This window comes from Eubalaena glacialis, chromosome 9 (assembly GCF_028564815.1).
Source record: "Eubalaena glacialis isolate mEubGla1 chromosome 9, mEubGla1.1.hap2.+ XY, whole genome shotgun sequence".
Lineage (NCBI taxonomy): Eukaryota > Metazoa > Chordata > Mammalia > Artiodactyla > Balaenidae > Eubalaena > Eubalaena glacialis.
Window position 1 is genome coordinate 5,830,067 of NC_083724.1, and position 13,246 is coordinate 5,843,312.

The window sequence follows — 13,246 nt, forward strand, 5'->3', positions numbered from 1 at the left end:
ATATATATATGTGTGTGTGTGTGTGTGTACATATATGTATGTATGTGTAATACACACACACACACAATGGAATACTACTCAGCCAAATAAAAAAGAGAGACAGAATGAAATAATGCCATTTGCTGCAACATGTATGGACCTAGAGATGATCATACTAAGTGAGGTAAGTCAGACAGAGAAAGACAAACATCAGATGATATTTCTTATATGCAGAATCTAAAATATTATACAAAGGAACTTATTTACAAAACAGAAACAGACACATACACAGAAAACAAACTTATGGTTACCAAAGGGGAAAGGGGGGAGGGAGGGATAAATAAGGAGTTTGGGATTAGCAGATACAAACTATAATACTATATATAAAAGAGATAAACAACAAGATCCTACTGTACAGCACAGGGAACTATATTCAATATCTGGTAATAACCTATAATTGAAAAGAATCTGAAAAAGGGTATATATATATATATATATATATATATATATATATATATCACTTTGCTGTACACTTGAAACTAACACAACATTGTAATTTAACTATACTTCAATTTTTTTTAATGGCTTAAAAAATTTAAAAACAGGGAATTCCCTGGCAGTCCAATGGTTAGGGCTCCGTGCTTTCACTGCCGAGGGCGTGGGTTGGATCCTTCGTTGGGGAACTAAGATCCCACAAGCTGCACAGCCAAAAATTTTTTTAAAAAGTACAAATTTCCAGTTATAAGATAAAATTATAATTATAAAAATATTTCCAGTTATAAGATGGGTACTAGGGATGTAATGTACAACATGATAAATTAACACTGCTGAATGTTACATATGAAAGTTGTTAAGAGAGAGGATCCTGGGAGTTCTCATCACAAGGAAAAAATATCTGGGGAGTTCCCTGCCAAGGACACGGATTTGATCCCTGGCTGGGAAACTGAGATACCGCAAGCTGCACAGCGCGGCCAAAAAAAATAAAGGTTTAAAAAAATAAACAAAAAACTCTTTAAAGGATGAAAGAGCATTTTAGGTAGGAAGGATTTGGGGTTGACCACGTAATTCTCGATTCCAAGCAGGTGAAAAAATATGTTATATATGATGGTGTGAGGAATGGAGGGATTAGTGGGGAAGACTTTTTTTTCCTTAAAATTCTTCTTAAAATGGACATGTGAGAATAGAGTAAATGTTCTCAGTGATTGTAACTATTTGAAGATTTCCAGAAGGTATAATTCTAACCTTTCAAGTATGACGTAGATTATTGAAGTTCAGTAAGAATTAGCATAAAATATTAGCATTATCGTAATACTAAGAGGATGAAACACAGGACAGAGTATAATAAATTCATGTAATCCTTTTGAAATAACTGTAAAGAAGTTGAGGAAAGTTTTCTGTCTAAACAGAAAGTTTTCTACCTGTTGTAAAGCACTGAATTCACTTTAAAAATATTAACCATGCATGCTTATTAAAATAAATGCTTGGCTTTTAAAAAAATAAATAAAAAGGACATTCTTTAAAAAAACAAAACAAAACAAAATTGGAGGACTTTACCTGATTTCAAGATTTACTATAAATCTACAATAAACGAGACAGTTCATATTAATGAAATGATAGACACATACATCAATGTAGCATTAAAATAGTAGAGTATCAAAACAGACGCACATATCTATTTGGTCAGTTGATTTTTGCCAAAGGTTCTAAGGCAATTCAATGGGGAAAGGAAAGTCTTTTTAATAATTGGTGTAAGAGCAACTGGCTATCTTTGTGGGAAAAAAGTGAATATTGACTCTTTCCTCACAACATACACAGAAATTAACTAAAATACATCATAAACCCAAATGTAACACCTAAAACTATAAAACTTCTGGAAAAAATATAGGAGAATATCTTTGTGACCTTAGACTAGATAAATAAATACTATGTATGACACCAAAAGCATGATCCATAAGAGGAAAAAATGCATATATTGGACTTCAAAATAAAAAACTTTCTTCAAAAGACATCACTAAGAAATACAAAGTCACATCACAGAGTGGGAGAAAATATAACACATATATCAGACAAAGGAGTTGTATCAACACTGTATAAAGAACTCTTAAACTCAATAATAAGTCAAATATCCCAATAAGAAAGTGGACGAAATATTTGTCTACTTCACCAAAGTAGACACTCAAATGGCCAATAAGCACATAAAAAGATGCTCCATGTCTTTTGTCATCAGAAATGCCATCAAAATTAGAAATGCCAATTAAAACGAGATATCACTCCACATCCATTAAAACGGCTAAAATTAAAAACAAAACCAACCAACCTAACCTTAGCAAGCTTTGGTAAGTATGTAAAACAATGGAAGCAGGAAACAAACACTGCAAGTAGGAAAATAAAATAGTAAACCACTTTGGGAAACAGTTTGACAATTTCTTAAGAAGTTAAATATACATATACCATAAGATTCAGCTATTCCACTCCTAGGTGTTTACTCAAGGGAAATAAAAATATATAGCCACACAAATGTGTATAGAAACTCTGTTTGCAGTAGACCCAAACTGGAAACAACCCAAAAAGTCCACAACCAGATGAATGGATAAAGCAATTGTGCTGTATCCATACACTGGAATACGTCTGCAGAGGCAGCTCTATGATCCCTGCCTCCTGACATGTAATTCTCTCCCCTTGAGTGTCCCGGACTGCATGACTTTTTTACTGCGTGACTTTTCTTTTTTTGGCCATGTTGCTCGGCTTGTGGGATCTCAGTTCCCCGACCAGGGATCGAACCCGCACCCTCGGCAGTGAGAGCACAGAGTCCCAACACTGGACCCCCAGGCAATTCCCTGCATGACTTCTAATGAAGAGACTATGGCAGCAGGTATGGGGTCACTTCTGAGATTAGGTGCTTTTTTAAAAAATATTTTATTTATTTATTCGTTAATTTATTTATTTTGGCTTCGCCGGGTCTCAGTTGCCGCATGCTGGATCTAGTTCCCTGACCAGGGATCGAACCCAGGCCCCCTGCGTTGGGAGTGTGGAGGCTTACCCACTGCACCACCAGGGAAGTCCCAAGATTGGGTTTTAAAAAGATCATGGCTTCTTGTCAATTGCTCTCTCTTTGTCTCCGGCAACTCCAGGAGGAAGTGAACCATGGTGGGAGGGGCCCACGTGACGCAACAGGACACTGAGGCCCTAGCCAACAACCCAGGAGGCACCGAAACCTGCCAACAACCAGGTGAGTGCGTTTGCAGGCAGCCCTTCAGCCTCTGCTGAGTCTTGAGGTGACTGCATCCCGGCTGATGACTTGGCTACAACTTCAGGAGAAACTCAAGCCACAGGCACCCAGTCCAGCCACACCAGGCTGTGCAGTAATAAATGGGGGCTGTTTAAAACCTAAGTGTTGAGGGTACAGATCTTCGTCAACTCACAATGGAGTTACCTCCTGAGAAACCCATCAAAAGTTGAAAATATCGGGCTTTCCTCGTGGCACAGTGGTTAAGAATCCGCCTGCCAATGCAGGGGACACGGGTTCGAGCACTGGTCCGGGAAGATCCCACATGCCACGGAGCAACTAAGCCCGTGCACCACAACTACTGACCCTGCGCTCTAGAGCCCGCGAGCCACAACTACTGAGCCCTCGTGCCACAACTAATGAAGCCCGGATGCCTAGAGCCCGTGCTCCGCAACAAGAGAAGCCACCGCAATGAGAAGCCCACGCACCACAATGGAGAGTAGCCCCCTCTCGCCACAACTAGAGAAAGCCTGCACGCAGCAGCGAAGACCCAACGCAGCCAAAAAAAAATAAATGAGAATAAATTTTTTTTAAAAGTTGAAAATATCGTAAGTCAAAATAGCATTTAGTACACCTGACCTCTGGAACATCGTAGCTTAGCCCAGCCTACCTTAAATGTGCTCAGAACACTTACATTAGCCTACAGTTGGGCAAAATCATCTAACACAAAGCCTATATGATACTAAAGTGTTGAGTATTCTCATGTCATTTATTGAACACTGTACTGAAAATGAAAAATAGAATGACTGAATGGGTACAGAATGTATCAGTTGTTTACCCCCGTGATCCCGTGGCTGACCGCGAGCAGAGGCCCTGGCACTGCCCAGCATCGTGCCACTGCATGCCACCAGGGCAGGAAACATCAAAATTCAAAACAGAAAATATGGTTTCTACCGAATGCACATCACCTTCGCACCATTGTAAAGTCGAAAAATCAGAAGTTGAACCATCGTAAGTTGGGGACCATCTATAATTTGTTTAACAGTCACAACTACTCAGCAGTAAAAAGGAATGAACTGTGGATACGCACAGCAGCCCACATGGATGGATCGCTAAATCATTAGACTGAGGAAAAGCAGCCAGTCAAAAAGGGTCCAGGCTATATGATTTCATGTATATAAAATCCTAGAATATGCCTTCTTAGAGGAACAGGAAGCCATTCCATAGTTGCAGGGAGGGATTACCAAGGGCACAAGGAAGCTTTTGGGGGTGATGAAGATTCTTACTTTGATGTAGTGATAGCTTGACAGATGCGTAATACATCAAAACTGATCAAAGTGTACATTTTAAATTGTACCCCAAATAAAGTTAAAACGTTCTTTAAAGAAAAAATGTTTTAAAACACTTGCAGGCTTGCTCTCTCCCACTTCTGGGAATCCTTCTGTCACTGCCGTGAGGGAGCCCACTGGATCAGCTCCAAGGAGGAGAATGGGGGCTCCCAGCCAATGGCTTACCAATCCCCAGACCACCCAGCCCCAGTGAGCTGGCCCCGACCTGCAAAATCATGAGAAATAATAAATGTCTGTTGTTTTAGGCCACTCGGGTTGGGGTTGGTTTGTTCCGCAACAAAAGCCAACTGATAATTGACGCAGAAAGTTTCCTTTGGGAGCGTTGGAAGTGAGGAGAGGAGGCAAAGGCGGAATAAAGGGAGACACAGCAGTGGCCAGAGCCAGAGGGCTATGGACAAGCGGACGGACCTGGGCAGTACGGAGGCGGTGCACCGGGCCTGGCACCTCCCGGGGGGAGGAGGGGAAGGGAGCTGACAAGAGCAACAAGGCAGATCAGATCTCTCCTCTCCCCACTCAGTGCCCAGGGCAGAGCTGGCCTGGTGGATATGGGATGAGGTTCTTTTTTTTTTTTTTTTTTTGGCCATGCCACGTGACATGCGGGATCTTAGTTCCCTGACCAGGGATTGAACCCGGGGCCCCAGCAGTGAAAGCACCAAGTCCTAACCACTGGACCACCAGGGAAGTCCCTGGGCTGAGGTTCTGGGTCATGATCAGGAGCTGGAGCTCAGGGGCAAGACCGCCCAGGCTGCTTCCTTTCCCTGTGCCTCCTCAGTCTCCTCATCCTTAAAATGGGGACACCACCACTTCTCGGGGTTATTGTGGGGATGAAATGAGTGTATGCATGTACAGTGCTTGGGCGCTCCACTAACCCTGGCTACTGTTATCTGAGGTTAGGAAGCGGCTGGGAGATGAGAAACTAGAAGGGTGTTCCGGCCAGTTTGGGGAATCGGTAAGAAGTGGGGGAAATCAAAGCCAATGAGGAATGAGATCACACGTAACGTCAGCAAGGTTTATGACTTCTGAGTTTGATCCAGAGAGCTGGGCTCTTCCAAGAGGACCTCCGTGGGGGTCTTCAGGGTTGCTGATCTATTGGAGGGTGGGTGTGGCCTAAATGTCCCTGCGGGAGACACCAGGGTAGCTCCCAACCTCACCCACCCAGCCAAGGGCTGGAGTTTTCAAATAAGGCAACAAGAACAAAAGGAACATTGTGGGGAAAATGAGAAGTTGTGTTTGCTGTCTACGCTAGAGGGCCTTCCTCTAAGCCCAGAGGCCACTTGCTGACCTACTTATGAAGCTCTCAGCCAAAATCCACCACCCTTGGTACACAAAGCCCCCAAACCACCCTCTGAATATGCAGCTAGGCAGAGGCACCCAGCCGCCAGCCATTCAATCCCACACGTTTCCACTGGGCAACTCCTGTGGACTAGTGTTCTAGGCTCAGAAATACAATTCTGGATGGACCGAGAGATGATCATACTAAGTGAAGTCAGTCAGACAGAGAAAGACAAGTATCATATGATATCACTTACAGGTGGAATCTAAAAAACTGATACAAATGAACTTATTTACAAGACAGTAACAGACGCACAGACATAGAAAACAAATTTATGGTTACCAAAGGGGAATGGGATGGGGGATAAATTAGGAGCTTGGGATTAACAGCTACAAACTACTATATATAAAATAGATAAACAACAAGGAGCTACTGTAGAGCACAGGGAACTATATTCAATATCTTATAATAACCTATAATGGAAAAGAATCTGAAAAAGAATATATACATAACTGAATCACTTTGCTGTACACCTGAAACTAACACAACACTGGAAATCAACTATACTTCAAATCAACTATACTTAAAAAAAAAAAAAAGAATTCTCTACACAAACCCCACAAAAATACCATGATTTCAGCAGGGTCAGGTGCCTGTGGGGCTGCTAAGTGGATGAAGCTTTGCCGCTAAGATGTCCAAGTGAATAGCGGTGACAGTGCTCGGAACTGCAGCTACCATTTTTAAGCATCTATCAGGTGCCAGGCCCTGAGGAACAGACATGACATCTGCATTAACCCTAAGCCAGCTTTGCCACCCTGTGAACGCTGGCTCTGCGACCTTAGAGACAAACTCTGCATGTCTCCCTTTCCTCATCTGTAAATGAGGATAATAATAGTAACGATCATTTAAAAATAATAACAGGGACTTCCCTGGTGGCGCAGTAATTAAGAATCCCCCTGCCAATGCAGGGGGCAAGGGTTCGAGCCCTGGTCCGGGAATATCCCACAGGCCGCGGAGCAACTAAGCCCGTGAGCCACAACTACTGAGCCTACGCTCTAGAGCCCGCAAGCCACAAATACTGAGCCCGTGTGCCACAACTACTGAAGCCCGCGCGCCTAGAGCCCGTGCTCCGCAGCAAGAGAAGCCACCCCAATGAGAAGCCCGCGCACCGTAACGAAGAGTAGCCCCCGCTCTAGCGAAAGCCCGCGGGCAGCAACGAAGACTCAAGGCAGCCAAAAATAAATTAATTAATTAAAATAAAATAAGATAAAAATAATAACAGTGGACACATGCTCAGGCTCTGTTCTGAGAGCTTCCTTACAGTAGCTCAGGTCAGCCTCAGGTGTGTCGTATTATCCCGTTTCACAGGTGAGAGAACTGAGGCTCCCAGCAGGTAACCTGAGCCTAGGAGGCGCTCCCTCGGTTGCTGGCACGGGAGTGCCCCGGGGAGACGCCGAGCCCCTGCCCCAGTTATCATAACAAAAACCGCAGCTACCCGGGCCGCCTGGGTAAATACCTGGCCCGATGACGCGGAGATAGGGCTGCAGAATAAATAAATTTGCTGGCGGGGCTGCCCGGCCGTGGCCTCGGGTTCTCGACACCCGAGCCTCGGCGGGACATTCCAGCCGGAAAGGGGGGCCGGGAGCTTGGTGGGAGGTGCTCGAGGGCCCGGGGTGCGGGCGGCAGATGAAGTCAGGCGGGGCCGGTCCCCATTCGCAGCAGCAGCCCCTCGGGAGACCCTTGCAGAAGAAATCTAGGTGCGCCCCGCCCCAGGTTCGCGGGGGCGGTGGGTCAGGCGGACTCCGCACCGCCTGCGGCTCCGGGTCCCGCCGCCGTCACCACGACCCCCTGCCCGGCCAGCCTGGGACCCCCGAGGGCAAGGCCGGGGTCTCGGTTCACCGCCCCCCGCCCCGCCCAGGGCTGGCTGCGCCGCTGGCCGCCGGAGTCGCCGGGCTGAGCCTCCCCGCGCCCCGCACCCCGTCTGCCCAGCTACCTAGCACGCCCCCCGCCCCCGCCCCGCCTCTCTCGGTCCCCGATTCAGTCTGCGGGGTCTCCTGCCATCTCTTCCCGGCTCTCTCCTTCCCTGGCCCTGTCTCTGCCCCCCTTGCCAGGGTGGCCCCCTTCCCCGCTCCAAGGACTGCAGCCTAGCCCGTTCACCACCTTTGTCCGGTGAACAGTCATTAGAGGAAGGACGGGGCGTGGGGGAGGGAGGGGAACGTGCCCCCCACATCGCCACTGCCGGGCACCTGCTGCCCGCCCGGGGGCTGCGCCGAGGGCTGCCCCTCCCCGGCGGAGGGGGCTGCGGCCAAGGTGCCCGAACTCCCCGCAGCGGCCTCCGGGCCCCTCAGTTCCGGGTGGGAGGGAGAGGCGTCCCAGGGCAGGCCAGCCTCGGGGGCCGGGGCGGGGTCGCCCTCGCCTTCCCCAGGAGCCGGGACCCCCGGGAGCGCGCACCGGGCCCGCCGCCCTTACCTGCGTCCATGGCGAGACCAGCTGGGCTGCACGCCTCCCGCGCCCGGCGCCTCCCGCCGCCGCCGTCGGGCCCGGCTCCGCTTTCACGGGCGGCTCGGGTTTCCTGGTGCCGGCAGCGCGGCCGGTTAATCATTGACCGCCTGGATTGCCCGCGGCTGTGTCAACAGGCGGCTCCACGCGCGCCCTGGCGCTGGGGCCCGAACCTGCGGGCGCCCGCCAGCCTGGCCGCCTCGGCAGGACCCGCGCCCGGCGGCCCCCCGGGGAGGAAGCCGAGTTGGAGGCGGGTGGGAGGAGGGGAGCAGCCCAGGCCCAACTGGGAAAGGGCTAGGGGAGACTGGGGCAAGCCGGAGAGCACGGCTGGATGGATCTGTGGCCAGAAAAGGCCTTGGGGATCCGAGTTGCCGAATCCTTCCTTTTATCTTGCCCAGCAAGAGAAGCCAGAAATACAGATTGTCATATGAAATCTTCTGGGTTTTAAAACAATGTGTGTGTGAGACTTCTAGTCCCTGAAACTTACCAGACTGGAGAACTCAAAGCAGGTCTCACTGCAAACACCGAGAAATGCTAGACTACGCAGGCAAGCCAGACGGCAATTTAAATTCATGGCTGAGCTCCCAAGATAGTAAGGGAGATCCCCAGGGACCAAGGAAGAGCGGACACCGACACATCCTGGAGGGGATGGAGGCGGGTGCTGTCTGTTCACTGTGGTGGGTTAGTGGTCTCTTAAGCTGGTCTCGGCTTAAGCTTTGCACCCAGATGTGGACAGGAGATGAAACCTTGGGTCTGCGAAGCAGGGAGTTGGGATGAAGAGCGATGAACAAAATAAAATCTGCCCATGGCTCACAGAGGAGACAAGGAAGCTGGTCTGACCCAGAGTAGGTTCTGGATGAGGAAACAAAGTCTCCCTGGGAGTTGTAACCACAGGCCTATTCCTCACATGGGTCTGGGGTTCAAGTTCAGCCCGTTGTTGTGGTCCAGAAACCCCGACTTTAAAAAAATTGACATTAAAAAAAAAAGTGGCTCCAGGAAAGAGCGCTGGGATTTCTCCCAAGCAAAACTACTCTGGTGGGACAACCCCCATCCAAGATGACAAGATTCCCACAGAAGAAGCGCCCCTGAAGATAAGTGCACAACCCCCAAAGGCAAAACGCACAGGCAAACAACCCACCATGAGAGAGAGTCTCCAGACACGAAAGCAAGACTTGATTCTGGGGCAATCAGGATCCAGCTGGGAAAGCAGAAACCACCTGGAGTATTTAAAAGAAACAGGGGACATTTAATGCAGGGAGCTGGCTTTGGTGATGACGGAAGAGGCAAAAGCTAACCCAGAGAGAGTGAAACAACCCAGAGCTGAGCCCGAGGTGGAGGAGGTTACACACCATGGGCAGCAGGGTGGAAGGGGTCCACCCTGGGTGGGTGCAGGCAACAAGGGGTGCATTGTTTGAAGACAATAATAAAACTGGCTAAAAGCTGCTCTGCTTTTAATCACCGTGGGACAGTAATTCTAAACAATGTCAGTGACAAAATACTCCTCCCTGAAAAGAATATTTTGTTGGTCTCAGTTCTAAAACAATTGCTGTGGTGCTCATTTTCTGTGCTCACAGGAAGCCAGCAGTCAGGCCTTCATCCTTGCGACAGAAGACTGGAAGAATTCTCTCCTGGGATTATGACCAGCCCCAGAGAAAAGACCAACAGACGTATAGAAATATCAGGGTTTCCTCAATGAATGTACCCAGCCAAACCTCACCCACACACTCAGAACTTCTAACCATCTTTCGAGTCCCCTGCTCTAAAATATCAACAGGGACAGGGACCATCCACCTTAGATGGGAAGAAAGAATCTCATTGAAAGAGACAGAAATAAACAAATGGGAAAAGTAACCATGAGGAAACAGAGGTGATGCAGGTATTTTGAAGCTCTGATGTTGTATATCCCTTCCAAGAATCCATACATTCAATCACAGGAGAGAAAAACCTCAGATAAACCACAGCTGGGTGGGGGGAGCTCTGCAAAACATCTTGATGTCTTTACTTTTCACGGTTAGAATTTTCATTTGGTTCTTTTAAAATCTGCATGTTTTTCATAATGTCTTTTCTGTGGTGATGCACTCTATTCCATGTGCTTTCTCTTCAAAGGTTTTTAAAACTTTTTCTTGGAAAATAATTTCAAGCTCAGAGACAAGTTGCAAGAATGGGACAAATGAGCCAACAATGCCTTTTCCAGCGCATTTTTTGCCAGGACAGAATCCAGTCCAGGATTATGTGTTGCATTTAGTTGCCATGTTTTCAAACACTTTTATAGACCTGGTTTTAAATCCTTTTCAAATCACTGTAGTTTCTTAGATGCGATTCGGCCCATTTGCCACACCTGCTGACTGCTGCACAGTAGGGGGGTTTCCTCGTGGCCTTCAGCAGCATCATGATTTCATGGTCGGCAGGAGTTAACTTCTAAAGGCACCCTGTGTGTACCGCACATGTGCCCTGGGGTATGAGGCAGGTGACTTCTATGGTGGCTTCTAAGGAAGTCACTGGCTGTGGACCATCTTTTATTTCTCCACTTGGGGTTTCTGCACCATGTAGGTGGCCCACGTGCTGTCAGGCCCAGCGTTCCACTTTCTGGGAGAGGACTCTACTCAGAGCCATTGGGGTAGCAGTTTGCTTCAGTTTCACAAAAGCACAGACCCTTTCAGGCTCCCGCGGAATGCAGAGGGCCAGTTCCAGAACCCTGCTGCTATGCATGGGGCTGTGGCTTTGACTCCCGCCCCCCACGGCACAATCTGCTCCCGGCTCCTTTATGGGCACTCAGCAACGAGGACCTTCTCTCAAGGGCCTGGATACCATATTTACCTTTCTTGTCTTGGAACGGGATGATGATGTACCCCTCCGTGTCTGGAGCTTGTATCTGTGCAAACACGCTAGCTCAGCTATCTTGACTGGAGGTCCATTTGCAGCCGCAAGCCTTGGGCGAGCCATGTAATCTCTCTGCTCCTCAATTTCCCCATCAGGAAAATGGGTTTGTTAAAATAAAAAACAAACGAAGACCAGCCTTGAAAGTTGCCTGAGCAGACAAAACCAGTTTTGTAACCGAGCAGGACCCTACGGGGCCTTCCCAAAGAAGGACCCCCCCCCCACCCTAACCCCGCCATGTCCTCCACCTGCGTCTTGGCTGTAGAAAAACGTTAGCTTCCTAGGCCTTCCCCAAGTTCCAAAGAGCAAATTTAATCAGAGAAGTGAGAAAATGCAGAAAGGAAAACAGTCGAGCAGAACAAAATAATAGTTTAGCCATTAAACAAAGTCAAGGACCTTTAGTTCCTCCTCAAGGGCTACAGTTAATATTCTGAGCCACGTCCTTTGAGCTGTTTTGCAGATACTGAAACCCTGACCAGGTGGAAGAAGTTAACTGCATGCTGCCCACAAGCACGTAGACCCCAGACTGGTTGGAACCAGAAGGCTGATGATGTTGACTCCTGATGACCTCACCACCAACCCATCAGAAGAATGTCCACCAGCTGATCACACACCCCACAGCCCCCCTCCCTCACCCTGCTTTAAAAACCTTCCCTGAAAGCCAGTGGAGAGTTTGGGCCTTTTAAGCACTAGCTGTCCTGGACTCCTTGCTTGGCACCTGCAGTAAACGCTGTATTTTCCTTCACCGCAACCCAGTGTCAGTAGATTGGCTTTGCTGTGCGCAGGCAAACAGACCGCGGTTTGGTTCGGTGACAGTTTACCTGTACACATAAAGTTTAATTTAGCTTATTTTGCAAGAGTAACTTGACTGGGGTCATTCCTTCCTTCTGCCTCTGGAAATCATAAGCACAACTGAAACTGTTTCCCGAAATTGGTATGAGGTAACCAATTCCCTATCATTTAAGAAAATCCTAATATTATAACCAATCATGGTGAAGAATAAACAGTCACTGCCTCCGCACTATACGAGCTGCTTTATAACAACGTACCCTGAGGCTTATTCCATGTTTTGAGAGCGCTTGGTTCAAGAACTGTCTTTTGCACAATCGACTTTTACTAATTGCCACTTTGGTAATTCGTGGGTTTACTCCTGCTATTTCTGCCCTTTTGACGGATTGTGTGAGGCTTTACTGCTATTCAAGATATGTAACCAAACCTTGTTTAACTTTGCACTATCTAGCCATGGCCATATCAGACCAGAAAAGCAAACACCAGAATACAAAACCACGGTTTTCCCTGGGTGAGGGGTTATGGCTGATTTTAGTTTTATTTGTGTGTGTGTTTGTGCGTATGCATTTTCTGCGATGAGCATGGGTTACACCTGTGATTGGGAAAATGGCAATAAACACTCTTAAAACGACGGACACCTGGTCAACTCTTTAAGTGCTGAGCGCCAGCTTGTGTTCAAACAAAAGCTTATAAGACCTGAGGGGAATGAACTGACATTTTTGCAGGTGGTGGGGCTGGCTAAGGGGATTGGGGGAGGAGGGCCATGTTGGAAAGCTGTGTTTCCTGTGCTCCTGTGAACTTGACCTGGTGGGGGGATGGTAAAGATGGGAGCCGAGAATCCCAGCGTTCTGCCTCACCTGGTTCTGAGAAAGCCAAACCTATGAGTCTCAACCCCATTGCTCATTCAGCAACGATAGCTGCTTCCTGTGCGTGGCAGAGAGATTCGGCAGCACAAGCCAGCCACCGCCCTGCCCTCATAGGGCTCAGCTCTAGGGACAAACATCAAGCCCATGATTGCAGAATCTGCTACATAATTGCAGCTGTGTTCCATGCTTTCCGGGGCTGCAGAGAACACTGACAGGGGCTAGCCTGGTCCAGCTGGGGAGGGGCTGGAGCATCCTTGGGGAAGGGATGGTGGGAAGAGTCATAGACAGGCCTAGGGTGGAGTGAAGGGTCTAGGAGGGTGTCTGGGCCTGGGGCCTGGTGGGAGCGTGTACGGTTAGATGAGAGGGGGTTGGGGATTGGCTGGTGCGC

At 48.1% G+C, this 13,246-nt stretch overlaps 1 protein-coding gene and 1 long non-coding RNA gene across 3 annotated transcripts in view; both read right to left on the reverse strand.

Annotated features, from left to right (window-relative positions):
• The window catches only part of PRRT1B (proline rich transmembrane protein 1B), a 45,052-nt gene extending 36,623 nt beyond the window's left edge, over positions 1-8,429 (reverse strand). The window contains exons 1-3 of the mRNA XM_061199160.1: positions 8,384-8,429; positions 8,074-8,291; positions 7,344-7,368 (exon numbers count right to left, since the gene is read on the reverse strand). Of these exons, the coding sequence (XP_061055143.1) occupies positions 7,344-7,368; positions 8,074-8,291; positions 8,384-8,429 (289 nt within the window). The remainder of the gene's footprint in view (positions 1-7,343; positions 7,369-8,073; positions 8,292-8,383) is intronic.
• A 409-nt stretch (positions 8,430-8,838) lies between these two features.
• On the reverse strand, positions 8,839-11,290 carry LOC133097679 (uncharacterized). 2 transcript variants are annotated; one of them, XR_009702050.1, is made up of 3 exons: positions 11,144-11,290; positions 9,465-9,543; positions 8,839-9,079 (listed from the first exon to the last, which is right to left on the reverse strand). It is a non-coding gene; the product is annotated as an uncharacterized LOC133097679 (long non-coding RNA). The 2 variants fall into 2 exon arrangements; XR_009702051.1 differs by lacking the exon at positions 11,144-11,290 and adding an exon at positions 10,179-10,248.
• Between the last annotated feature and the right edge of the window lie 1,956 nt (positions 11,291-13,246).